At 65.4% G+C, this 25,621-nt stretch overlaps 1 protein-coding gene across 1 annotated transcript in view; it reads left to right on the plus strand.

The window, feature by feature from the left end:
* SORCS2 (sortilin related VPS10 domain containing receptor 2) overlaps positions 1–25,621 on the plus strand; it is a 468,792-nt gene that overhangs the window by 441,164 nt on the left and 2,007 nt on the right. Inside the window, 8 exon segments of the mRNA XM_042936992.1 lie at positions 4,200–4,386; positions 4,671–4,804; positions 5,726–5,849; positions 7,074–7,186; positions 8,164–8,289; positions 10,864–10,963; positions 11,575–11,677; positions 23,474–23,577. Coding sequence (XP_042792926.1) covers positions 4,200–4,386; positions 4,671–4,804; positions 5,726–5,849; positions 7,074–7,186; positions 8,164–8,289; positions 10,864–10,963; positions 11,575–11,677; positions 23,474–23,577 — 991 coding nt within the window.

Here is a 25,621-nt window from a genome sequence, read left to right on the forward strand (position 1 = left end):
CCAAAACTCCTGTTGCCCCCAAGGTAACAACTGTTAAGTTTTGTATTTTCTTCTGGCCTTTTGAAAATAATATATAGCATGCTTAATTCTTGCGATTAGACAGGTAACAAACTCACTGTAGAACATTCAAAACCAGAAATCACAAAGACTTACCAACATGCAGGACATTCCGAACAACAGGAAAGCACGGAGGACAAGCCTGTTCCCCCTGGAGGGAGGCCACCCCAGGAGCCCAAGCCGCCTGTCCACACCACTCCGTTGGGCGTTGGGATCTCTGGTGAACAGATACGTCAGATGAAGCAAGTTCAGCTTTATAACTGTTCGTGCTTTATTAACACACGCCCTCCACAATACGGTGCCAGGGTGGGGTCCGTGAGGGTGACAGAGGTCCTTGGTGTTGGAAACCAGTAACTCTGGTCTCATACAAACAGGGAAACTGAGGCCAGAGGACACAGAGCTGTATGTGTGAGTGCCCATGTGCCCAGGCTCACGGGTGCACAGTCACCTGATTTGTAGATCGGGGAACCCTGGCTCAGAGAGGTGCGGTGACCCGCCTGAAGCCACACGGTGACGAGTGACAGAGCTGGCACTGGGTCCCAGGCCAGGGGGCTCTGCATGGACAGCATCTGGTCTGTGGCCCCCAGACCTGGGCCGGGCCTGGGGACCCCGTGTCCCGCCTGTTTCCAGTCCCTGTGTTGACGGGCCTGGCCCTGAGATTGACACTTGGGGCCCCCGGGGTGGCCCCGGGGTGGGGAGCGGGCATCTGTCACGGCAGCATCTTGGCGTGGCAGCAGGATGGTGTCCCCTCCCCAGGTGGGGTCCCTGGACCCTCAGAGGGGACCCACCTGCTGCCTAAGTCCCAGCACAGCCGTCCGGGAAAAATGGCCATCTGCTGCCCCCTAGAGCCTCAGTCTCACAGCTTTGTCACATGGGTGGATTCTCGGGACAGGACGAGCCTGTGAGCCCCACTGCACCAGTGTCCCAACCCCGAGGGCTAGGGTGGCTGGAGGTGAGGGGGGTGACCAGAAGGTGCTCCTGTAAGAGAGGCGCCTCTGTGCACACCGCGACCGGAAGAGGCCGCGGGGGGAAGCCTGGGAGCTCGGGTCGCGGTGGACACGCTCCCGCACGTGCACACATGCACGGTGTAACACTCACACGTCTCACGCAGACACACTTACACACTGACACGCACAAGTCACACCCGGCCATCCTCGTGCACGGGCCGAGCTGCGGGTGGAAACAGCTCCATCTGGGGCGGGGGCCAAGTTCCACACGTGAGTAAGAATTAGAAACAAGGGCTGATGGAGGAAGGACCCGGAAACAGACCCGCTCGGAAATGCACAGCTGATTGTGCCACAGGCGGAGAAACATCCCCGCGGAGGGGAGGACGGTCCCCGGCCGATGAACCGCCGGTAAAAACGAGCCCCGGCCAGAACCTCACAGCCGGTACCAGATCAACTCAGGACGGACCGCAGAGGTCAACGGAAGCCGGAAAACTGCAAATCCTTTCGGAAGAGGCTGGAAAGCGTCCAGACCTAGGGCTGGGCCACGTGTAGGCGGAGCAGACGCGGAAAGCACCTTCCGCGAACGAAACCGGGCACATCGGCCGTGGGCGGGAGGCAACGCTCTTGCTCCGTGAAAGACCCTGTAAAGAAAACGAGAAGTACGTTCCGGGGAAAATAGTCACACAGCTCACATCCGGCCCGGGCTGGTACCGGGAAGAAAACGACACCGCGGTTGGAAAACCGGCGGAGGCCCTTTCGTCACGACGCACCTGCGAGAGTGGCAGCGTCAGGGCTGGCGGGGACGCGGGCAAACGGGACCCCTCACACGTGGCCTCGGCGGAAGGGGGCGGTGATGGGACCAGAGCCGCGGACAGCGGTCTGGCAGTTTCTGACGGAGCAGAACAAGCCGCCACCGCGTGACTCAGCAAGTGCCCCCCCCCGGGCGTCTGTCCCCGGGACGCGCAGACTCGTGTTCACGCAGAGCCCGCCCACGGGAGTCCCGGCGGCCTGACCGCACGGGAGCCGGAAACCGGAAACGCCCAGGTGTCCTCCAGGGGGCGTCTGGTCGAACAGTGGTGCGGCCACGGCGTGGAACACGACTCCCCGGTGACAGGGAGCAGGTCACTGACACGCGTCACCACCTGGGTGGGTCTCCAGAGAATTACACTGAGAAAAGCCAATCCCAGGGACTCCGTGCCACCTGACTCCCTTTATAGGACCTTCTGGAAAGGACAAGATTGCAGAGACGGGGGACAGATGAGTGGCCACCAGGGAGCGGGTGGGACGGTGCTGCTGCTGGTGGTGCCCGTGGTGGCTGGCTGGCTCTGCACCCCGGCTGCGACCGTGTCTGTGTCCCGGGTGTGAGATTGTGGTTCCAGCGGGTGTTGGCCCTGGGCGTGTGGCACGGGGCACACAGGGTCTGTGCGGGTCCTTTCGCTGCGTGGGAACTGGGGGCTGCCTCCGAACCCACGGTCCCCTCTTCCTAACATGCTCAGCAGCACACAGACAAAAGCAGGCGCACAGGAGAGACAGCAGGTGCAGGGGGCGGGGTTACGGCGGCCTGGCTCCTCTCTGTCCTTGTGTTTCCTATTTGCCGGCATTGAGGCTGGACTCCTTTCTGATCAGGGGGAAAGACGGCAAGTCCTCTTAACCGAGTAAAATGTTTGAGTAGTTCAATGTGCATCAGTCAGCCTGGCAGGTGGCCCACGGGCAGGAACGCGGGTCCCAAGGCGGGATGCAGCGCCCCACACCCCTCGAAGCCACAGGCCGGGTCCAGTCCAAGGCGCGCCTGGCTTGCAGGCTGCGGGCACAGAGGCCAAGGTGGGCTGGAGACCCCGCTCCCCCCGTCCCTGTGAGGCTGCCTGTCCACGGGGAGCACTGAACGGTGAGCCGGCCTGACCCTCCAGGTTCCAGCCCAGCATGTGAGGACAATAGAACAGAACAGCATGTGAGTCCCCGGGCCGTTGTCACAAGTGACCATGTGCTGCAAATGTAAGACAGCACATGCCTCGCTCTCAGTTTTGGAGGCTAGAAGTCTGATTTAAGGTGTTAGCAGAGCCTGGCTCCCGCCGGAGACTCCGGGGAGGGATTCTTCCCTGTCTCGTCACTTTCTTGGGTGCCGGTGTCCCTTGGCTCATGACTGAGTCCCTGCAATCTCTGCCCTGTCACCACACGATGTCTCTTCTGTGTCCCCAAACCCCCGCCTCTTCTTGAAAAGACACGGCCACTGGATGGGGCCCGTCCTACCCCAGCATGACCTCATCTTAATGGCTTCTGCAAAGACCCTGTTTCCAAATAAGGCCAAGCTCTGAGTTCCGAGGAGGGGGGGGGAGGGGACGTGGACTTGAGGGGGTGGATGCTGTTCAAGCCAGTAACTGTATTTGTGGAGAAAGTGAAACAAAAGGAATTTACGTGAAACGTCTCTAAGTTTAAGGGCTTGGCCGTAAAATGAGAGGCTCGTACACGGCCAGTGCTAATCCTGTGTCGTTCTTGGTCACCGGGACAAGGTTTTCAGGGTGTTCCTGCAGGGAAGGGGAGGCAGGCAGGGGAGGGAGGGGAGTGGGCATGAGAAGGAACGCAAGAACGCTTTCTCGCTATGAGCTGGAGAAAATCAGGGTTTTTTCCGCTGGATTTCCCGTGCCTTGGTAAGGAAGCTGTGGTTCTGTGGGGACTGGCACCCCCAGTCCCGAGCGGAGACCGTCAGACGACCCCCAGCGGCTCAAACACCGGGAAGGGACAGCAGGTGCAGGGAGCCCCGCGCTGCACGGACCCTGTGCGTCCGAGCGGCATGCTTGCCCCACGGAGAACGGGATCAAAGAAACACCCCAGAACCGCGGCGCTCGGCATCAGAGAAGGGAAAACGTTTCCCGATTTTGCAGACAGGATCCTGCAGACAGGATCTTTCTGGCCGTTGCCCTGAGATCCATCCGGCCCCTGGCTCAGGCCTCAGTGGGTGTCCCTGGCCCGCCGGGCCCGCCGCCCTGCTCCCACGCTCCTGCGTCTCTGCAGCTCTGGGCCGTGCCTGCCCTCCTCAGCCGGAACGCCAGGCCGGAGGTCCCCGGGGCAGGCAGGTGCCTGGGGGCCCGGGCCCACGGCGTGTGAGGAAAGGAGCGAGGGAGGGAATGAGTAAACGACCCGCTGCTGGCCCGTCCGTGTTACGGCCGCCCCTGAGTGGCCTGGTGGTCTCTCCCGCAGGGTGATGTCCTGACCACCAAGTACCAGGTGGACCTCGGGGATGGCTTCAAGGCCGTGTACGTGAACCTCACGTCGACCGAGGAGCCCATCCGGCACCGCTACGAGAGCCCCGGCGTCTACCGCGTGTCTGTCCGGGCGGAGAACGTGGCGGGGCACGACGAGGCGGTGCTCTTTGTCCAGGTCAACTGTAAGTCCGTCGCCCCTTTGAGGCCAAGAGTCCCTCCCCGGGGCAGAGGGCCCCGGTCCTGGGGGGAATGCAGGGAGACCCCAGTCCTCAGGCTGGCAGGCCGAGGGGCAGGGAGACAGGCAGGCTGGGCTCAGGTCCACACCCCGGGTGCTCCGTGCCACGGTGGGTTTGGTGATGCAGCTGGTGGAAGTGACGAAGGTGATGGTGACAGTGCCCAGTAGGCAGCCTCTGAAATGCCAGTGCCCTGACGCCGTCTAACCCCGGCCTTTCCCCGGGCCCCGCAGCCCCCCTGCAGGCCCTGCACCTCGAAGTGCTTCCTGTCGTCGGCCTCAACCAGGAGGTGAACCTCACGGCCGTGCTGCTGCCCCTGAACCCCAACCTCACCGTCTTCTACTGGTGGATCGGCCACAGCCTGCAGGTGCGCTGGCCCCGGGACCCACAGGCTGGCACCTGGGTGACAGTGGGGCCGGGCAGTGCCCCGGGGCCTGGGCAGAAGGACACAGGGTATGACATGAGGTGGGCACACACCAGCCTTTCTTCCCGAGCACCTGCTCGTGTTTGGCTGTGTCTAAGTGTGGCGGACGCAGGATTAAGTGGACCAGACACTGCCTTTTCCTGGGGAGAGAGGTGTGAACACGACAGGTGACCCGAGTTGTGATACGCATCACAGGAAGGGGGCAGGTGAGGTGTTGCGAGCTCCAGAAGATCAGGCCGTTTCTAGTCTGGGCGTTGGGTGTGGTCAGGGAAGGCTTCATGGAGGAGGGGGTCACGGGGGCCGGACCTGATCTCAGAAGCCTTCCCCAGAGCCCTGGGTTGTACCCTGTAAGCAGCGGGGAGCCACAGACAGTCACCGGTAGGAGGGCTGGAGGGTCTCTGCGGGCAGGGCTGCCCACCTTAGCCGGGGAGCCCTCGAGACCTCAAGAGGGGCGTCCTTCCCTCATTCAGTAAGCTTAGCCCTGCACCCCAGGCAGAAAGACCCCAACAGCACTGAAGGCCCAGAACCAGAAGCCGGGCGGGAGGAGCCGTAGGCCCCAGATCACGTTTCCCTGGAATGGGGGGTGGGGTTGAGGAGGGCGCCCAGCTCCGGGTTCAAATCCCAACTCCGCTACTCCCAGCCCAGCCCTGTGAGCAGGTCTGGAAGGAAGGGGCCACTGGGAGACTGGGTCCAGGCTGCCCTGACTTAGAGCTGGTGCCTCTGGGGGGGCCCTCCCCGTGTCCCCCCCTTGCTGCCCCCATGCCCCGACCGGAGCGGGAGAGAGTGAACATTCTGGGTGAGGCCCTGGGCAGCGGGCGGCTCTCCCGCATGGACCTGCCCTGACCGTGCTCGTGGTCCCCGCAGCCCTTGCTCTCCCTGGAGAACTCTGTGACCACGCGGTTTGCAGACACGGGGGACGTGCGTGTGACTGTGCAGGCCGCCTGCGGAAACTCGGTGCTGCAGGACTCCAAGGTGGTCCGCGTGCTGGGTGAGCCCCCTCCCCAGGGACGGGAGGCACGTCTCGTCCTTCTCGGGAGCGCTGGGTTTGTGTGGCATCTGGTCATGCAGGGCAGCGCAGGCTAGGGAGAGGAGCGGGTGAACACAGCTCTGACGCTCCCCAGCTTCCCTGGCCTCAGTTTCCCCATCTGTAAAATGAACACAGACGAGTCTTTGTGTCCGGTGGCCCTCATGGGCCTCACACGGCACAGAAAGAGGACGTGGCCGAGTGACCGACTTGTCGGGGTCACCGGGTCTGCCAGCCTCCCAGCAGCCTGACCTCTCCTGCCCCCTTGTCACATGATTCTAACTTAAAGTAAGAGGACCCCTAACATAGCCTTTCCTGAGACTCCCATTCTGGATCCCACTCACTGGGGGCCCCAAGTCCCTCATGGGAGACATTTACAATAGGAGATTAATCCTAAAAATGGAAGAGACCCCCCCCCAGGGTGTTATTGCCCTTGTCATCACACTGATAAAACCTCATTTTGCTTACCAACAGCCTCTCCTATGGACAGCAGCCATCACTTAAATATTTAGTGGGCCTGCCTTTGGCTGTCCCTCCATTCGCAAACACATGTGCACAGGGTCCTGAGCCCAGGGCTTTGAAATAGTCACTGCCTCCCCTGCCGTAAGCTGCTGGGTTCCCAGGTCACAAAGCGCTTGTCCCTTGGGCCGCATAGCCCCAACAAAGCCTCCTTCCTCCATGAGGCTCAGGAGGAACCTGGAGGGACTACAGCGAGCTCCTCTCACAACCACCTGCACGGGGCTCCAGAGTGGGCCTCTGGGTTGGGGACCCTGGCAAATGGGAGAGAAAGAGAAGGTGGCACCTCTGCCCTCAAGGGACTCTTACTCTGGTGGGGAGACCAGTGCCCTTGAAGTCCATGGATCCCTGGGGGGAGGGAGCCCGACCTCATGGGGTGTAGCCATCCTTGTGAGTGAATGGTGCAGAGCTCATAAGGCAGGCTTGGCGCGTGCCGGGCCCGCCCTCCCTGGTGGCCACAGGGGTTTTAATGTTCGTTATTAGGTGCCAGTCAGTGAGGTGGGCCCTGCCCCGGGCAGTGGCTGGCGCAGGAAGGACTCTTGTTTTCCAAAGCGGGCCACGGGATCTGAAGCCAGGGCAGTCCTGGGCCATCCAGGGTGCATGGCCTCCTGCCGGAGGGCGGAGCCTTGCTGCCCAGGACTGACCAGCTCGCCCGTTTCTGCCACTTTTCAGACCAATTTCAGGTAGTGCCTCTGCGGTTTTCCACGGATCTGGATGTGCACAACCCCAACACCCCTGAGTGGAGAGAGGACGTCGGCCTGGTGGTGACCCGGCTGCTCTCCAAGGTGCCCCCAGCCCACCACCCCGGGGCCTCCCCAGCACCTGCGGGCGCCTCGGAGGGGCGGGGCCCCAGAGCACCGAGGGAGGGGCGGGGCGGGGCGGGTGGAGCTGCCCTCAGTCCCGGCGACCCGGTCTTCAGGCTGTCTGCCCGGTGCTCCGGGGACAGCTAGGGCCCGCTGCCCTGGCTCTGCGGGACAGGCGGCTGGAGCGCCAGCTCACCGGGGAGGGGCAGGCCGACGTCCTCCATGCACATCGAGTGAGCACCAGCTGTTTGCACAGGACACAGTCACTGTCCTCTGATGGCCCAGAAGCTCCTTAGTATGATATTCATTTATTCACGGAGTTTTTGTTCTGGGCCGGATACTGGAGCCAGAGAGAATCCATGCGATTGCTGCCCCCGGGGAGCCCACAGACAGCAGACCGAGGCGGCGCTCCAGGGTGGGCCTAGGCCACTCAGGGCCCTTGGTCCGTCAGTGAAGGAAAGACCAGCCCCCCACAGTCATCCAAGGCTGTCACGGGCTGAGGCCCACTCTGGCTGTGCCTGTCCTCAACCAGTTAATAATGCTGGTGATACTGGCCTGGGTGTTGAAGGCTGAATAGGAGTTTGCCAGATAGAAGCGCACGGAGTGGGATTTTCAGGAGGCAGAGGGACCCGTGGAGGCTGAGCTTTGTGGGTTGGAGGAACTATTTGGTCAGGAGCCCTGATGCCTGGGAGGAGCTTGGCCAGAGAGGGCTCTGCTCACCCTCAGTGTGAAGAATGATCTGGAGGTAGCAGGCCTGGCCTGGGGGAGGCCACTGTCAGGGGGCTACCGGGCTCGGGGGCCATCCCTGTGGGGCGCGAGGCTCAGGACTAGCTCGAAGGACAGGTGGCCAGGACTTGGACAGAGCAAGAGGAGAGAGAGGGTGTTCCTGGGGGCCCCAGAGCATGGCAGGGGACAGAGAAGACAGGCGGCTCAGGAGGGGCTTGTCCGTGTCCCTGCAGGAGACCAGCGTCCCCGAGGAGCTGCTGGTGACCGTTGTAAAGCCGGGGCTGCCCACCGTGGCCGACCTGAACGTGCTCCTGCCCCCTCCCGGGCCCGCGAGGAAGAGGAATCTCACAAGTGACAAGGTATCTCCTGAGGCCGCTGGACCCAGGTTCTCCCTGCACCGCCAAGGGTTTGGTGGCCTAGTGCCCAGGGTTTGGTGGTAAGTCACAGCAAGCACAGAGTCTCGGGGGCTCTTTGTCACGTAGAGGCCCACCAGTCACTCACCAGTGTCACTCACCAGATCACCAGTGATCTCACCAATCACTGCCTGACGCAGGTGGCCGGCTCTCCTCCCTCCGTGGCTGCACCCCTGGGACTCTGGTGGCCTCCAAGGTCACTGTGTTGGGGAATGGCGGGGCACAAGGGCACTGGGGTGGGACCACCCGCGGGGGGGACATTCCGGTGGCCGGAGCTGGTCACACTGGCCCGAGCACCCAGGGTGTGGGTCTCGGGACAGAGTGGAAATCAGGGCCCATCCACTTAGCCAATGTCCTCACTGCATGGGACAGCTTTCAGAGAATAGCCCTCATCTGGGCAGACAGAAGACCTGCCGTGTCGCGGGCACAGGATGGGGACCCAGGGATAAATCGAAGCCACCGGGATGCCCTGGGGTGGCTGTAACGCTTCCCCAAACAGACCGAAACTCGGGTGGAGGAGGAGAGCGGAAGGCGGACCCGGGGCACTGCAAGCACAGCCCTGTGCCGAGCCGACCAGCAGGTCCCCAGAAGGTTAGGCAGGGTCAGCGTCGGGCACGGCCCCGGAGGCGCGTGCGCAGGACCGGAAATGCTCGCCCACGCGCACAGGCACACAGGTGTTCACAGCGGCCCCAGAGTGGCCACGAGCCAGACGTCCACACAACGGAGTCTTAGGCAGCCGTCAAAAGGGATGCGGGTCTGACACCTGCTGCCACTGGGATGGGCCCGGCAGACGGGACGCGCAGGGGAAGCGGCCGGTCACCGAGGCCGCCTGTTGGATGCCTGCGTTGACGGAAATGTCCGGAAGGGGCAGGCGCGCAGAGGCGGAAAGCAGGCTCCGGCTGCCAGAGGCTGGGGAGGTGCGGGGGGTGCAGACGGCTGGCAGGCACGGGTTTCCTTTGGGGATGATGAGAATGTTCTGGAGTCAGACAGCGGTGATAGCTACATGACCGTAAGTACCCTAAAAAGTGCCGATTTGTACGCTTGAAGAAAGCAAATGTTATCTCAAGAAAAAAAAAAGAATCAGAAGCCCCACCCCCCTCTGGACTGGTCGTGAGACAGATGCCCCTGGAGGCCGTCTGGAAAGACTGACCAGCGCTGAGCGGTCACACAGCCTGTGGGCGGCTGATAGCGTCTCATTTTACAGACGAGGGAAGTGGGGCTCGGCGGGGGGCACCGTCAGGACCACGGAGAGGACAGGGAGCCCCATGTCACTGTGGCTGCTCCACACCACTCCCACGCTGCCTCCTGGTTAGACGTGACCGTCGGGGCCTGGCCCACAGCGTTTCCCAAAGGGCATCCGCATCGGCACCTGAGGGCTCCCCGGCCTGCCAAGCCCCCGGCCCCTGCCGTGTCTCTGGGGGGTGGGACAGCAGAGGGTTGAGAGTGACTGTACCCATTTCTCAGACAGGTAGCTAACCACAGGGGCTCCGCACAGCTTGGGGAAGGCGCGGCGGGCCTCGGGGACCTCCCTCACTCGGGCCCACAGCACCCCCCGCCCACCCCGGCCCTCGAGGTAGAGAGCAGATGGGCAGATTCTGCAGGATTCAGATGTGGGCGCTCAGGAGAGATTTGGAAGGAGATGGGGAGGGACACGGGGGAACTGTCACCCCCCTTGTCCTGAGCTGAGGGTAAACCGTGTGCCTGAGGATGGTGAAAAATCCTAGGGACCCATCACGGTCACTGACCGCACGGCATCCGCCTGGCCCTTGCCGTGTGCCGGGCACGGGGCCGGAGGCATTGACCCTTGCAGCACAGTCCCAGACGCAGACCCCGCATTCCCAAGGAACACCGGGTGCCAAGCTGTTGTTCGTGGAGGCCGAGTTTGGCCCCCAGAATGTCCCACCCAAGGCACCCTGGGAAGGGGAGCCCCAGGCACCACCATCCTGTGGGAGGCCCCTTCCCCAGCACCTGTACACCCACCTGTGCAGAGGAATGACACCTGGGCAGCCACATGGGGCAGCTGGTCCCCTTCTGAACACCAGGAAAACTCCCCCTCGTTTTCCAAGAGGCCAGCCGCCCCCCACCCCGTGATCCAGCAACATCACCTCCTGGGGTTGCTCTCCGTCAGGGGTGCGGTCACTCCCTGGCCCAGGTCACCTGTCCTGTCCCCATCTTGTTCTCGTCTTGATCTTCCTCCTCTGGGAAGCCCTCCCTGACCACTGCCAGGTCTCGGGGCCTCCTGAGCACCCCTGGGCTCCCCAACTTTACCACACTCTGTGGTCCCAACGAGAACGAGAGTGGTCAGGCCCCAGCTCGGTCACCTTCGTGCCCCTCTGTAGGTTCTCAGCGCAAGCTGGCAAGTATTCCCATTTTACAGATGAGGAAACTGAGACCCAAAGAAGCTGAGTGCCCTCCCCCAACCCTGCAGCTCTGGAGGGTCAGAGCAGATGTCTGCCCAGCTCTCCCGCTCCCTCCGGTGGCTTCCGGAGGACCCTCTCACTCTCCTCTTCTTGCTTTCAGAGACTCATGGCCATCCAGCAGGTGCTGAAGGCACAGAAGATCAGCTTCCTCCTGCGAGGTGGGGTCCGGATCCTGGTGGCCATGAGGGACACAGACACAGGTGAGAAGCAGGGGGCTTCCTTTGGCCTGGCCCGTGCTCGCCCCTGCAGGATCGAGGGGGTGTGCCACCCCCTCAGGCGACACTGTTACTCCAGGCACTGGGGGCAGAGGACCCCCCCAGTCACCCACCAGCTCCTCCTGGCTGGACAGTCGCCTCCAATTACAACCCAAGGGGGGGGGGGTCAGACCCAAGGGCCTTGCTCTGTCCGCAGATGCGGCACATACAGCCCTGGCTTTAACGGACATGGACATTTAGGGTCCCCGCCCCCACCATGGGACCATCCTCTCCGGTCACGCGTGTGTCCTTTCCTGTCTGGGAAAGAATCTTTGCAGAAGTGAGAGCTTCCCTCTGCCCTGTAGAGACACGGGGCCCATCGCGACACGTGGCAGGTTGACCTCACACCAGCAATTCGGTCCACGTTCCAGAAGGAGGGGCCGGGGCCCTCGCGCACACAGCAGGAGCCCGGCGGGGGCCGTGGGGCTGGGGTTGCCCCGACGCCTGCCCACGCCGCTCAGCCACACCGGGAGCACCTGCCGGACCACGTCTTCCAGCCGAGGAGGCCGGGGCGGGGGACGGTGGGGCCCCACTGAGCACCACTGCTCTCCTTGCAGATTCTCAGAGGCTGGGAGGCGGTGGCGGCTACTGGGCCGTGGCGGTCCTCGTGGTCATCGGACTCTTCGCGGTGGGCGTGTTCATCCTCTACAAGTTCAAAAGGCAAGGCCACCCCGCCGGCCTCTCTGGCAGGTCGGGCGTGAGGTCGGGCATCGGGCAGCGGCTTTCCGGCAGGATCCTCGATGGGCTGCGGCGGGGAGGGCGGGAGGCCAGACGGGCTCCAGGTTCCGAACGGCCGCGGTCCCGGGAGGCGGGGAGGCGGCCAGCGGCTCACAGCCCCACGACCATCGTCCACCCCCACCTCCTGTCTGCCGACATCCCAGCCTTATCTCACGTGGAGGGAGGCCCTGCCCATTTCACAGATGAGGAGATCCAGGCTCAGAGAGGTCATGTAGTGTGCCCAGGGCCACACAGCTGGTGAACAGAGGAGGGGGATCTGAGCCGGGCTGGCCCAGACTTCCTCCCGCACTCACCATCCCTGCCCCCAGCGCCCCAGCGAGGAGAGGGCGGGAGCTGGCGGGGGGCTCTGCTGAGGCCAGGAGGGGTTGCAAGCATAGTATGCAGTCCTCAGTGGGGGCTGCGGGGACTCTCGTCCCCTCTGGGCCTGCTCCTCGTCTGTAAAATGGGTTTAATAACCCACCGTGCTGGGGCTCCAGGCCGCCCTGGAGGGGCTGGTGAAGCTGAACTTCCCCGGATCCTGGACCTGAGAATGAGCAAAATGAACCAGACGTGTCACCAGACTCATTCTTCAAAAGGCGACTTCGAGTAGTGACCTCACTGCTTCTCCTGTCTTGATGGCTCAGGGTCGCCCTTCGGGACAGTCCAAGACATGCTGACCCTTCCCTTCGTGCTCCTGTGAGGCCAAGGGTCCCTCCTCCAACCCCATCTTTCCCCCAGGCCCTGGGCCCCACTCCCCCGTCTCCAGACCCCTCCCAGCTCCTTTGGTCGGTCTTTTAAGTGGTGACCATATGTGCACCCCACTCCTCTGTGTGGGTCCCCAGCTTTATTGTTCCAACCGAACAGTCCCAACTGTTTGTCAGTCCCAACCGAGTGGGCGGCCTGAGGCGCTCTGAGAGTGTGTAACAGGGACCTGAGCTGGTCTGGAGAATCTGGGAGGACTTGCCTAAGGAGGGGATTTCTGAGTGGGGATCCTGAAGGATAAGTAGGAACTTGCTGAGCAGAGAGGCTAGAACAGGAGCCAGGCTGTGGCCTTTCTTGGTGTCTAGGCTTGTAGAGGCCCTGGTTTCTGGTGGACAGGTCCATCTGGGTGTCCCCCCGCTGGCACCTCAAGTTCAAATCAAACTCGAGATCCTTGCCCCAGAAAGCCTCTCTTGGACGAAGGACACAACCCTCTGCCGGTGCCGGGGTCAGGAACCCCACCTCCTCCCTGTCTGCTCCCTCCCCTCAGCCTGGGTGACATGGCCTGATACCCACAGCCACTCTGAAAGTGGGATGTGTCACGGCTAGGAAGTGGCCTCTGAGACCAGGATTTCTGGGGCCAAAGGCAGGGCCCCTCCCCGCCCCAAACACGGTCAGGCTAAAGCAGGTGCCGGCAAAGCCCCAGGGAATGTAACTCCAGGCCCTCCCCCGGGGCCGGGGCAGAGGGGCCCCTTGCTGGCCAAGGCCCCTCCTGGGCCCCCCTGAGCAGTCTTCAGGTGCGTGACAGATGCACTTGGCACCTTAAGAGGCAGGTCACACACCCCTTGCCTCCATGGTGTGATCTTGGGCCAGGTGGAGAGCTGCTGACTGTATCCTGATTGAGGCGGGGGTCCCGTGGTTTCCGTTACAAGAGTGTTCTCAGCCTCAAAGCTCTGCCGTCTTCCCCTCCCGGTGCCAGATGTCCGATGTCCGTGGTGCTGGCCCCAGGCCCACAGTCCACACGGGTACCAGGCTGATCCCCGAGGCTCAGCCAGGAGGGGGCCTGATGTTTACCTGGAGGCACACAGGGCTGCCTCCCAGTCCCCCCCCCCCCAGATAAAGGGCATCCCTGCTCTCCCCGCACACTCCGTTCTCACTGTCCCATGCTGTTTCAAGTCTGCAACACTTCAGTTCCCCCAAAGACGGGCCACAGAGGTGTGGCCGTGCCAGGTAGAACTCGCTCAGAGCCTCGACTTCCAGATCTGTGGAATAGGCACGCTGGTTCTCCCAAGGGTGTGAAGAGCGGGTGTCCTGCCAGCCCCCCTCTGCTGCGCACGTGTGGGGTGGGGGCCCGGTGTCCTGTGTATTTGCAGAGATTAAAGGAAGAAGCAGAGACTTCCAGCCACGTCTGGGTCTCCATCCTGGAGCAAACTTCACCCTGAGTGCAAGGCCCTGTCCAGACTGCAGGGCGGCCCAGCACTGAGGCAGGGGCCATTCTCCTGGGCTTCCCCTCGGGGCCTGCCTCGGCTTCCTCGTTTATGAATGAGGACTGAGAAGGAAGGGGGTGGGGAAAGGGGAGGAGGAAAAGAAGAGAAGGAGAGGAGAGGAGGGGAGGGGAAGAGGGGGAGAAAGAGGGGAGAAGGGGGAGGAGGGGGAGGGGCAGCCCTTGCAGGTGTGTTCCTGTGTGCCCTTCTCTGGTCCCCAGGCAGTTAGCTGAGATGCCCCACCCCACGAAGGGAGGCTGGAGCCTGGGGGGAGTGGGGGGCCGTGGGGATGAGTGTCAGGCTGCAGGGGGGGTGGGGGGATGAGTGTCAGGCTGCAGGGGGATGGGGGGATGAGTGTCAGGCTGCAGGGGGGGTGGAGGGAGGAGTGTCAGGCTGCAGGGGGGGTGGGGGAAGGAGTGTCAGGCTGCAGTGGGGCGGTGGGGATGAGTGTCAGGCTGCAGGGGTGGGGGGGATGAGTGTCAGGCTGCAGGGGGGGTGGGGGATGAGTGTCAGGCTGCAGGGGGGGTGGGGGGATGAGTGTCAGGCTGTAGGGGAGGTGGGGGGATGAGTGTCAGGCTGCAGGGGGGGGTGGGGGATGAGTGTCAGGCTGCACGGGGGTGGGGGGATGAGTGTCAGGCTGCAGGGGGGGTGGAGGATGAGTGTCAGGCTGTAGGGGAGGTGGGGGGATGAGTGTCAGGCTGCAGTGGGGCGTGGGGATGAGTGTCAGGCTGCAGGGGGGTGGGGGATGAGTGTCAGGCTGCAGGGGGGGTGGGGGATGAGTGTCAGGCTGCAGGGGGGGTGGGGGGATGAGTGTCAGGCTGCAGGAGGGGTGGGGGAAGGAGTGTCAGGCTGCAGTGGGGAGGTGGGGATGAGTGTCAGGCTGCAGGGGTGGGGGGGATGAGTGTCAGGCTGCAGGGGGGGTGGAGGGATGAGTGTCAGGCTGCAGGGGGGGTGGGGGGATGAGTGTCAGGCTGCAGGGGGGGTGGGGGAAGGAGTGTCAGGCTGCAGTGGGGCGGTGGGGATGAGTGTCAGGCTGCAGGGGTGGGGGGGATGAGTGTCAGGCTGCAGGGCGGTGGGGGGATGAGTGTCAGGCTGCAGGGGGGGTGGGGGATGAGTGTCAGGCTGCAGGGGGGGTGGGGGGATGAGTGTCAGGCTGCAGGGGGGTGGGGGGATGAGTGTCAGGCTGCAGGGGGGGTGGGGGATGAGTGTCAGGCTGCAGGGGGGTGGGGGATGAGTGTCAGGCTGCAGGGGGGTGGGGGGGATGAGTGTCAGGCTGCAGTGGGGCGTGGGGATGAGTGTCAGGCTGCAGGGGGGGTGGGGGATGAGTGTCAGGCTGCAGGGGGGGTGGGGGATGAGTGTCAGGCTGCAGGGGGGGTGGGGGGATGAGTGTCAGGCTGCAGGGGGGGTGGGGGAAGGAGTGTCAGGCTGCAGTGGGGCGGTGGGGATGAGTGTCAGGCTGCAGGGGTGGGGGAGATGAGTGTCAGGCTGCAGGGGGGGTGGGGGATGAGTGTCAGGCTGCAGGGGGGGTGGGGGGATGAGTGTCAGGCTGCAGGGGGGGTGGGGGAAGGAGTGTCAGGCTGCAGTGGGGCGGTGGGGATGAGTGTCAGGCTGCAGGGGTGGGGGGGATGAGTGTCAGGCTGCAGGGCGGTGGGGGGATGAGTGTCAGGCTGCAGGGGGGGTGGGGGGATGAGTGTCAGGCTGCAGGGCGGTGGGGGGATGAGTGTCAGGCTGCAGGGGGGTGGGGGGATGAGTGTCAGGCTGCAGGGGGGGTGGGGGATGAGTGTCAGGCTGCAGGGGGGTGGGGGATGAGTGTCAGGCTGCAGGGGGGGTGGGGGGATGAGTGTCAGGCTGCAGGGGGGGTGGGGGATGAGTGTCAGGCTGCAGGGGGTGTGGGGGATGAGTGTCAGGCTGCAGGGGGGGTGGGGGGATGAGTGTCAGGCTGTAGGGGAGGTGGGGGGATGAGTGTCAGGCTGCAGGGGGGGTGGGGGATGAGTGTCAGGCTGCAGGGGGGTGGGGGATGAGAGGCTGCAGGGGGGGTGGGGGGATGAGTGTCAGGCTGCAGGGGGGGTGGGGGGATGAGTGTCAGGCTGCAGGGGGGGTGGGGGGATGAGTGTCAGGCTGCAGGGGGGGTGGGGGAAGGAGTGTCAGGCTGCAGTGGGGCGGTGGGGATGAGTGTCAGGCTGCAGGGGTGGGGGGGATGAGTGTCAGGCTGCAGGGCGGTGGGGGGATGAGTGTCAGGCTGCAGGGGGGGTGGGGGGATGAGTGTCAGGCTGCAGGGCGGTGGGGGGATGAGTGTCAGGCTGCAGGGGGGTGGGGGGATGAGTGTCAGGCTGCAGGGGGGGTGGGGGATGAGTGTCAGGCTGCAGGGGGGTGGGGGATGAGTGTCAGGCTGCAGGGGGGTGGGGGGATGAGTGTCAGGCTGCAGGGGGGGTGGGGGATGAGTGTCAGGCTGCAGGGGGGGTGGGGGATGAGTGTCAGGCTGCAGGGGGGGTGGGGGGATGAGTGTCAGGCTGTAGGGGAGGTGGGGGGATGAGTGTCAGGCTGCAGGGGGGGTGGGGGATGAGTGTCAGGCTGCAGGGGGGTGGGGGGATGAGTGTCAGGCTGCAGGGGTGGGGGATGAGTGTCAGGCTGCAGGGGGGTGGGGGATGAGAGGCTGCAGGGGGGTGGGGGATGAGTGTCAGGCTGCAGGGGGGTGGGGGATGAGTGTCAGGCTGCAGGGGGGTGGGGGATGAGAGGCTGCAGGGGGGTGGGGGATGAGTGTCAGGCTGCAGGGGGGTGGGGGATGAGTGTCAGGCTGCAGGGGGGGGGGGGATGAGTGTCAGGCTGCAGGGGGGTGGGGGGATGAGTGTCAGGCTGCAGGGGGGGTGGGGGGATGAGTGTCAGGCTGTAGGGGGGGTGGGGGGATGAGTGTCAGGCTGCAGGGGGGGGTGGGGGATGAGTGTCAGGCTGCAGGGGGGTGGGGGGATGAGTGTCAGGCTGCAGGGGGGGTGGAGGATGAGTGTCAGGCTGCAGGGGGGGTGGAGGATGAGTGTCAGGCTGCAGTGGGGCGTGGGGATGAGTGTCAGGCTGCAGGGGGGTGGGGGATGAGTGTCAGGCTGCAGGGGGGGTGGAGGGAGGAGTGTCAGGCTGCAGGGGGGGTGGGGGAAGGAGTGTCAGGCTGCAGTGGGGCGGTGGGGATGAGTGTCAGGCTGCAGGGGTGGGGGGGATGAGTGTCAGGCTGCAGGGGGGGTGGGGGATGAGTGTCAGGCTGCAGGGGGGGTGGGGGGATGAGTGTCAGGCTGTAGGGGAGGTGGGGGGATGAGTGTCAGGCTGCAGGGGGGGGTGGGGGATGAGTGTCAGGCTGCAGGGGGGTGGGGGGATGAGTGTCAGGCTGCAGGGGGGGTGGAGGATGAGTGTCAGGCTGTAGGGGAGGTGGGGGGATGAGTGTCAGGCTGCAGTGGGGCGTGGGGATGAGTGTCAGGCTGCAGGGGGGGTGGGGGGATGAGTGTCAGGCTGCAGGGGGGGTGGGGGAAGGAGTGTCAGGCTGCAGTGGGGCGGTGGGGATGAGTGTCAGGCTGCAGGGGTGGGGGGGATGAGTGTCAGGCTGCAGGGCGGTGGGGGGATGAGTGTCAGGCTGCAGGGGGGGTGGGGGGATGAGTGTCAGGCTGCAGGGCGGTGGGGGGATGAGTGTCAGGCTGCAGGGGGGTGGGGGGATGAGTGTCAGGCTGCAGGGGGGGTGGGGGATGAGTGTCAGGCTGCAGGGGGGTGGGGGATGAGTGTCAGGCTGCAGGGGGGTGGGGGGATGAGTGTCAGGCTGCAGGGGGGGTGGGGGATGAGTGTCAGGCTGCAGGGGGGGTGGGGGATGAGTGTCAGGCTGCAGGGGGGGTGGGGGATGAGTGTCAGGCTGTAGGGGAGGTGGGGGGATGAGTGTCAGGCTGCAGGGGGGGTGGGGGATGAGTGTCAGGCTGCAGGGGGGGTGGGGGATGAGTGTCAGGCTGCAGGGGGGGTGGGGGATGAGTGTCAGGCTGCAGGGGGGTGGGGGATGAGAGGCTGCAGGGGGGGTGGGGGGGATGAGTGTCAGGCTGCAGGGGGGGTGGGGGGATGAGTGTCAGGCTGCAGGGGGATGGGGGGATGAGTGTCAGGCTGCAGGGGGGGTGGAGGGAGGAGTGTCAGGCTGCAGGGGGGGTGGGGGAAGGAGTGTCAGGCTGCAGTGGGGCGGTGGGGATGAGTGTCAGGCTGCAGGGGTGGGGGGGATGAGTGTCAGGCTGCAGGGGGGGTGGGGGATGAGTGTCAGGCTGCAGGGGGGGTGGGGGGGATGAGTGTCAGGCTGTAGGGGAGGTGGGGGGATGAGTGTCAGGCTGCAGGGGGGGGTGGGGGATGAGTGTCAGGCTGCACGGGGGTGGGGGGATGAGTGTCAGGCTGCAGGGGGGGTGGAGGATGAGTGTCAGGCTGCAGGGGGGGTGGGGGATGAGTGTCAGGCTGCAGGGGGGGTGGGGGATGAGTGTCAGGCTGCAGGGGGGGTGGGGGATGAGTGTCAGGCTGCAGGGGGGGTGGGGGGATGAGTGTCAGGCTGTAGGGGAGGTGGGGGGATGAGTGTCAGGCTGCAGGGGGGGTGGGGGATGAGTGTCAGGCTGCAGGGGGGGGTGGGGGATGAGTGTCAGGCTGCAGGGGGGTGGGGGGATGAGTGTCAGGCTGCAGGGGGGTGGGGGGATGAGTGTCAGGCTGCAGGGGTGGGGGATGAGTGTCAGGCTGCAGGGGGGTGGGGGATGAGAGGCTGCAGGGGGGTGGGGGATGAGTGTCAGGCTGCAGGGGGGGTGGGGGATGAGTGTCAGGCTGCAGGGGGGTGGGGGATGAGAGGCTGCAGGGGGGTGGGGGATGAGTGTCAGGCTGCAGGGGGGTGGGGGATGAGTGTCAGGCTGCAGGGGGGTGGGGGGATGAGTGTCAGGCTGCAGGGGGGGGTGGGGGATGAGTGTCAGGCTGCAGGGGGGGTGGGGGGATGAGTGTCAGGCTGTAGGGGAGGTGGGGGGATGAGTGTCAGGCTGCAGGGGGGTGGGGGGATGAGTGTCAGGCTGCAGGGGGGGTGGAGGATGAGTGTCAGGCTGCAGGGGTGGGGGGATGAGTGTCAGGCTGCAGGGGGGTGGGGGGATGAGTGTCAGGCTGCAGGGGTGTGGGGGGATGAGTGTCAGGCTGCAGGGGTGGGGGATGAGTGTCAGGCTGCAGGGGGGTGGGGGATGAGAGGCTGCAGGGGGGTGGGGGATGAGTGTCAGGCTGCAGGGGGGGTGGGGGATGAGTGTCAGGCTGCAGGGGGGTGGGGGATGAGAGGCTGCAGGGGGGTGGGGGATGAGTGTCAGGCTGCAGGGGGGGTGGGGGGATGAGTGTCAGGCTGCAGGGGGGTGGGGGATGAGTGTCAGGCTGCAGGGGGGTGGGGGGATGAGTGTCAGGCTGCAGGGGGGGTGGGGGATGAGTGTCAGGCTGCAGAGGGGGTGGGGGATGAGTGTCAGGCTGCAGGGGGGGTGGTGGGGGATGAGTGTCAGGCTGTAGGGGAGGTGGGGGGATGAGTGTCAGGCTGCAGGGGGGGTGGGGGATGAGTGTCAGGCTGCAGGGGGGTGGGGGATGAGAGGCTGCAGGGGGGTGGGGGGATGAGTGTCAGGCTGCAGGGGGGGTGGGGGGATGAGTGTCAGGCTGCAGGGGGGGTGGGGGGATGAGTGTCAGGCTGCAGGGGGGGTGGGGGAAGGAGTGTCAGGCTGCAGTGGGGCGGTGGGGATGAGTGTCAGGCTGCAGGGGTGGGGGGGATGAGTGTCAGGCTGCAGGGCGGTGGGGGGATGAGTGTCAGGCTGCAGGGGGGGTGGGGGGATGAGTGTCAGGCTGCAGGGCGGTGGGGGGATGAGTGTCAGGCTGCAGGGGGGTGGGGGGATGAGTGTCAGGCTGCAGGGGAGGTGGGGGATGAGTGTCAGGCTGCAGGGGGGTGGGGGATGAGTGTCAGGCTGCAGGGGGGTGGGGGGATGAGTGTCAGGCTGCAGGGTGGGTGGGGGATGAGTGTCAGGCTGCAGGGGGGGTGGGGGATGAGTGTCAGGCTGCAGGGGGGGTGGGGTGATGAGTGTCAGGCTGTAGGGGAGGTGGGGTGATGAGTGTCAGGCTGCAGGGGGGGTGGGGGATGAGTGTCAGGCTGCAGGGGGGTGGGGGATGAGAGGCTGCAGGGGGGTGGGGGGATGAGTGTCAGGCTGCAGGGGTGGGGGATGAGTGTCAGGCTGCAGGGGGGTGGGGGATGAGAGGCTGCAGGGGGGTGGGGGATGAGTGTCAGGCTGCAGGGGGGTGGGGGATGAGAGGCTGCAGGGGGGTGGGGGATGAGTGTCAGGCTGCAGGGGGGTGGGGGGGGATGAGTGTCAGGCTGCAGGGGGGTGGGGGGGATGAGTGTCAGGCTGCAGGGGGGGTGGGGGGATGAGTGCCAGGCTGCAGGGGGGGTGGGGGATGAGTGTCAGGCTGCAGGGGGGGTGGGGGATGAGTGTCAGGCTGCAGGGGGGGGTGGGGGATGAGTGTCAGGCTGCAGGGGGGTGGGGGATGAGTGTCAGGCTGCAGGCGGGGTGGAGGGATGAGTGTCAGGCTGCAGGGGGGGTGGGGGGATGAGTGTCAGGCTGCAGGGGGGGTGGGGGAAGGAGTGTCAGGCTGCAGTAGGGCGGTGGGGATGAGTGTCAGGCTGCAGGGGTGGGGGGGATGAGTGTCAGGCTGCAGGGCGGTGGGGGGATGAGTGTCAGGCTGCAGGGGGGGTGGGGGATGAGTGTCAGGCTGTAGGGGGGGTGGGGGGATGAGTGTCAGGCTGCAGGGGGGTGGGGGATGAGTGTCAGGCTGCAGGGGGGGTGGGGGATGAGTGTCAGGCTGCAGGGGGTGGGGGATGAGTGTCAGGCTGCAGGGGGGTGGGGGGATGAGTGTCAGGCTGCAGTGGGGCGTGGGGATGAGTGTCAGGCTGCAGGGGGGGTGGGGGATGAGTGTCAGGCTGCAGGGGGGGTGGGGGGATGAGTGTCAGGCTGCAGGGGGGGTGGGGGATGAGTGTCAGGCTGCAGGGGGGGTGGGGGGATGAGTGTCAGGCTGCAGGGGGGGGTGGGGGAAGGAGTGTCAGGCTGCAGTGGGGCGGTGGGGATGAGTGTCAGGCTGCAGGGGGGGTGGGGGATGAGTGTCAGGCTGCAGGGGGGGGTGGGGGGATGAGTGTCAGGCTGCAGGGGGGGTGGGGGAAGGAGTGTCAGGCTGCAGTGGGGCGGTGGGGATGAGTGTCAGGCTGCAGGGGTGGGGGGGATGAGTGTCAGGCTGCAGGGCGGTGGGGGGATGAGTGTCAGGCTGCAGGGGGGGTGGGGGGATGAGTGTCAGGCTGCAGGGGGGGTGGGGGGATGAGTGTCAGGCTGCAGGGGGGTGGGGGGATGAGTGTCAGGCTGCAGGGGGGGTGGGGGATGAGTGTCAGGCTGCAGGGGGGTGGGGGATGAGTGTCAGGCTGCAGGGGGGTGGGGGGATGAGTGTCAGGCTGCAGGGGGGGTGGGGGATGAGTGTCAGGCTGCAGGGGGGGGTGGGGGATGAGTGTCAGGCTGCAGGGGGGTGGGGGGATGAGTGTCAGGCTGTAGGGGAGGTGGGGGGATGAGTGTCAGGCTGCAGGGGGGGTGGGGGATGAGTGTCAGGCTGCAGGGGGGTGGGGGATGAGAGGCTGCAGGGGGGTGGGGGGATGAGTGTCAGGCTGCAGGGGGGGTGGGGGGATGAGTGTCAGGCTGCAGGGGGGGTGGGGGGATGAGTGTCAGGCTGCAGGGGGGGTGGGGGAAGGAGTGTCAGGCTGCAGTGGGGCGGTGGGGATGAGTGTCAGGCTGCAGGGGTGGGGGGGATGAGTGTCAGGCTGCAGGGCGGTGGGGGGATGAGTGTCAGGCTGCAGGGGGGGGTGGGGGGATGAGTGTCAGGCTGCAGGGCGGTGGGGGGATGAGTGTCAGGCTGCAGGGGGGTGGGGGGATGAGTGTCAGGCTGCAGGGGTGGTGGGATGAGAGGCTGCAGGGGGGTGGGGGGATGAGTGTCAGGCTGCAGGGATGGCAGGTGAGGCACCTCTCTGAGCCGGAGCTGTGCCAGAGGCCAGCGGCTGGGCACATCCCCACCCCTTTCTTTCCCCTTGGACGTCAGCACGGATGCGGGGGGTCGTTTGGACTTTGTCCAGGGCAGGGTTGGTGGGTCAAGGCCATGGAAGGGACAGAATTCCGGCCTCCTGAACTGTGTTCCTCAGACGGCCCTGAGGGCCAGAGAGCAGCTCCACAAACAGCTGCAGATAATTGCACCCGGAGGAGGGGGATGGGAGGAGACGGAAGGGGAGGACCCGAGTGGGCCCAGAAGGTGCCCCAAACAGGGGGGAGGAAGGGAGTGCCGGTCCGCTGCCCGGCACCCTGAGGACTGTCCCCGAACTGATCACGAGCCGGGGTTGCCTTGGAAACAGTAGAGCACGGTTAGGGGGCGGGTGTCCCCTCCCGGAGCGCCAGGCCCTGCAGGGAAGGCGAGACCGACTGGTGCCAGGCAGCAGAGAAATGCCTCTCGGGTCCTGAGGCCCGAGGGTCCGGCCCGGCCTGTGGGGGTCCGGGGAGCTGGCTCCGTTCCCGGCGGCGTAGCAGTCAGCGTGGGCCGGGCTCAGCTGCCGTAACAAGCAGCCCCACGGCTCAGGGCTCACAGCCGCCAGAGGCCGACTCCTCACTCGGGCTGTCCCCTGGGGCTGGGAGGGGCTGGCCTCGCGTAGTGGCTCCGGGGCAGGGCCATTTCGAGAAGCCGGAGGCACAGCAGAGGGAAGAGAGTTCTGGAGGGACCAAGCCATCCCGCAAGTGTTTCAGCCTGGAGGTGACGCGTGCCGCCTTTATCCGCCCTCGGTGGGCAGAACTGGCCACGTGGTCTGGCCCAGCCCAGAGGCCTGAAGGTCACCTGCCCTCCGATTGTCCTGAAGAACGGGCAGGGCTTGGGGAGCGGCGTCCGAGAAAGCCTGCTCTTCCCGGGGGGACGGCGGGCTCTTGCCCGGTTTCGCTCAGGCTTAACGAGGTATCGAACACGAAGGAGGCTGGCCCGGAGGGGGGCCCAGCTGAGGCAGAGGGGGCTGTGCCCACGGTCTCCTCTCCCTCCGGCCCCGGAGGCACAGGAAATCGAGACAGCACAGTCCTGGGACCCCGGCAGGACTCAGCAGGTGCCTCTCAGAGCCAGGTCGGCATCCCGTGTGTCACGGGAAAGCGTGTCTCACCAACCCAGTCAGGGCCCAGGACGCTGGTCTCCGGAGATGCCGGATGACTGGGAAACACAGGACAGTAAAATACCCCCTTCCTGCAATGTGATCTCAGTCTAGGTACCAGGGGAGACGGACTGCGAGCACCCGCGCCCCGGGGCAGAGGGAAATCCAGGGCGGCAGACCTCACGGGAGGGAGGGCTTCCTGGAGGAGGTGGTTTGGAGCAGACATGGGGCAGGGGACGAGATCCAGGAGCACTGTCGGCACCACGCGCGGGAGTGGTCTGGGGCGCAGCCGTCTGGGGGCTTCCGGGGGCCGATGGCCGGCGCGGCACCCCGAGCCCCACCTCTGCCCCACAGGAAACGCCCCGGCAGGACCGTGTATGCCCAGATGCACAATGAGAAGGAGCAAGAAATGACGAGCCCCGTGAGCCACAGCCAAGGCGTCCAGAGCGTCATCCAGGGTGAGGAATTTATAGATGATGATCTCGACTCACAGACTCTAGGTAACACCCGTCCCGAAAACCCACCTTCCCCCCCCCCTTCCTGTGGGTCCCTGCCTGGCGGCCTCGGGCCACCAAGCACTCGGGACCCAGGGCCAGGCAGGCGGTGGCCCTCTGTCCCCTCCATTTGAGGAGGGGATGACCGGAGATTAAATCGGCGGCCTGGGGACAGCGGCCACCACATCTGGCAACGCCTGAGCGCCCCGTCCGGCGCCCCCTGGTGGGGGGGGGCTATTTGCGCGGGGAAGCTCTGCTCTCTGGGGTTGGTGGCCTCTCCCCAGGGGCCCCCAGTGCTCCCAGCCGTCCTGTTCACCGGAAACGAGGATTGAGGATTTCGTGAGCCTCACGCACACGGACGTAACCACCTGTGCACCGCGCTTTGCAGCTGACAAAGTGCTCTGGTCCCCGTGGTCTCACTGGCTCCTGACCGTGCCTGGCGGGGGGTCCCGTCACCCCCGGCCGCTCCCCCACACGCACACGGCGCACGGCCGTCGGCCCTCATGCTTCTCACCCACGTCCCCCAGGAGGGCAGTTCCTGTCTGTGCCCCGACTCTCGGTGGCCGGCCCCCACGTCCCCCAGGCCAGCAGCCGGAGCACAGCGGCACGGAGGACGCCCTGAGGGTGTCACTGTCACCACGGATTGTCAGTACTGCTGGTCCGTTCTCTCCCTCGCTGTGTCTGTCCTGCCCTCAGAGCTGGGACAGGCCAAAACCAGTGTGTCACTTGTTCGGGGGTCGAGGGGTGAAGTCATTCACGCAGGCGGCACAGAACCCACGTGGCTGACCTCGAATCCAAACCCAGGCCGGCCAGACCCCAGAGCCCGGGTCCTTCAGTTTCTCCCTAGAGTGGCCGGGGAGGCTACCCCACCTTTGTCCGTCCCCAACCTCGGCAGGGTCCCCGCTGTGGGACGGCCAGTCATCTCCCCCATCTGTGCTCCCCAGGGGTGGTGCCTCCGCCCCCTCCTGGGACGTGGTGACAGCTCCGGGTCCTGAGCCCGGCCGGCCGGGCGGAGCGACCTCGGTGAGGCAGATGAAAAAAGCTGAGATTCCGAGCGGTCACTTAGCTGAGAAAACCAAATTCCAGCCCGGCTCTGTGGCTTCCCCAGCCTGTGCCCTCCCCTCCCCCCACCGCAGCCCCCAGGCTGGGGGTGCTCTCCTGTGCATCCTCAGGGACCCCTCCAAGGGGGCTCCCCTGCTAGGGGCTCCACGCTGCCTCCCACATAGCCCGCCCCCCCCCCCCTTCATGCAGGGGACCTCACAACCCGGTGTGACAGCGGCAGCTGCGGAGTCTGGGAGCCGACCGGGGGCTTCCCAAGCTCGGATGGAGGGCGTGGGTGTCCCGGGAAGACCCGAGCCCTGTTCCCGGCCCGTGGCGTGTGTTTAACGCCAAGGTCCTGAAGAACAATCCAGAGCATAAAACTAACAGGTTATTTTCAGGGAGCGCTTAGTATGCGCCAGGTGCATTTCCCCACGTAACCCCCAGGCGGTCCTCGAAGGGCGGCGCTGAGACGCTGTGACACATGACACATGGCAAAACCAAGGCCACGAGGGGCCGGACCTCGATGAGGGTCTCACCCACCAGTCGGGCTGGTGAGCCCGGGGAGCCCCAGCCCGGCAGGTGCCGCAGAGCCGTCGGCCGCGCTCTCCCCGAGCACCGGACACAGGACGAGGGGGAAGGTGGCTCCCGCGAAATGCCAGGGCTGCCCCCTCTCCTCTCCCCCCGGGTGGGGCCTCCGTCTCGTGATGCAGCCCCCACGCTGAGCCCTCCCCCGTCCCCCACAGAACCCTCCCCCCCGCCCGCAGAATCCTCCCCCTTCAGAGCCCTACCACCTCCCGCCCACAAAACCCTCCCTTCCACCCCCACACCTCCCCCCTCCCACCCCGCAGAGCCCTGCCATCCCCCCACAGAACCCTCCCCCCGCAAAAGCCCTCCCCCTCCCCCGCAGAACCCTTCCCTCCCCAAACAGAACCCTCCCCCCCGCAGAACCCTCCCCCCACAGAACCCT

Source organism: Panthera leo, chromosome B1 (genome assembly GCF_018350215.1).
Source record: "Panthera leo isolate Ple1 chromosome B1, P.leo_Ple1_pat1.1, whole genome shotgun sequence".
NCBI classification, from domain to species: Eukaryota; Metazoa; Chordata; class Mammalia; order Carnivora; family Felidae; genus Panthera; species Panthera leo.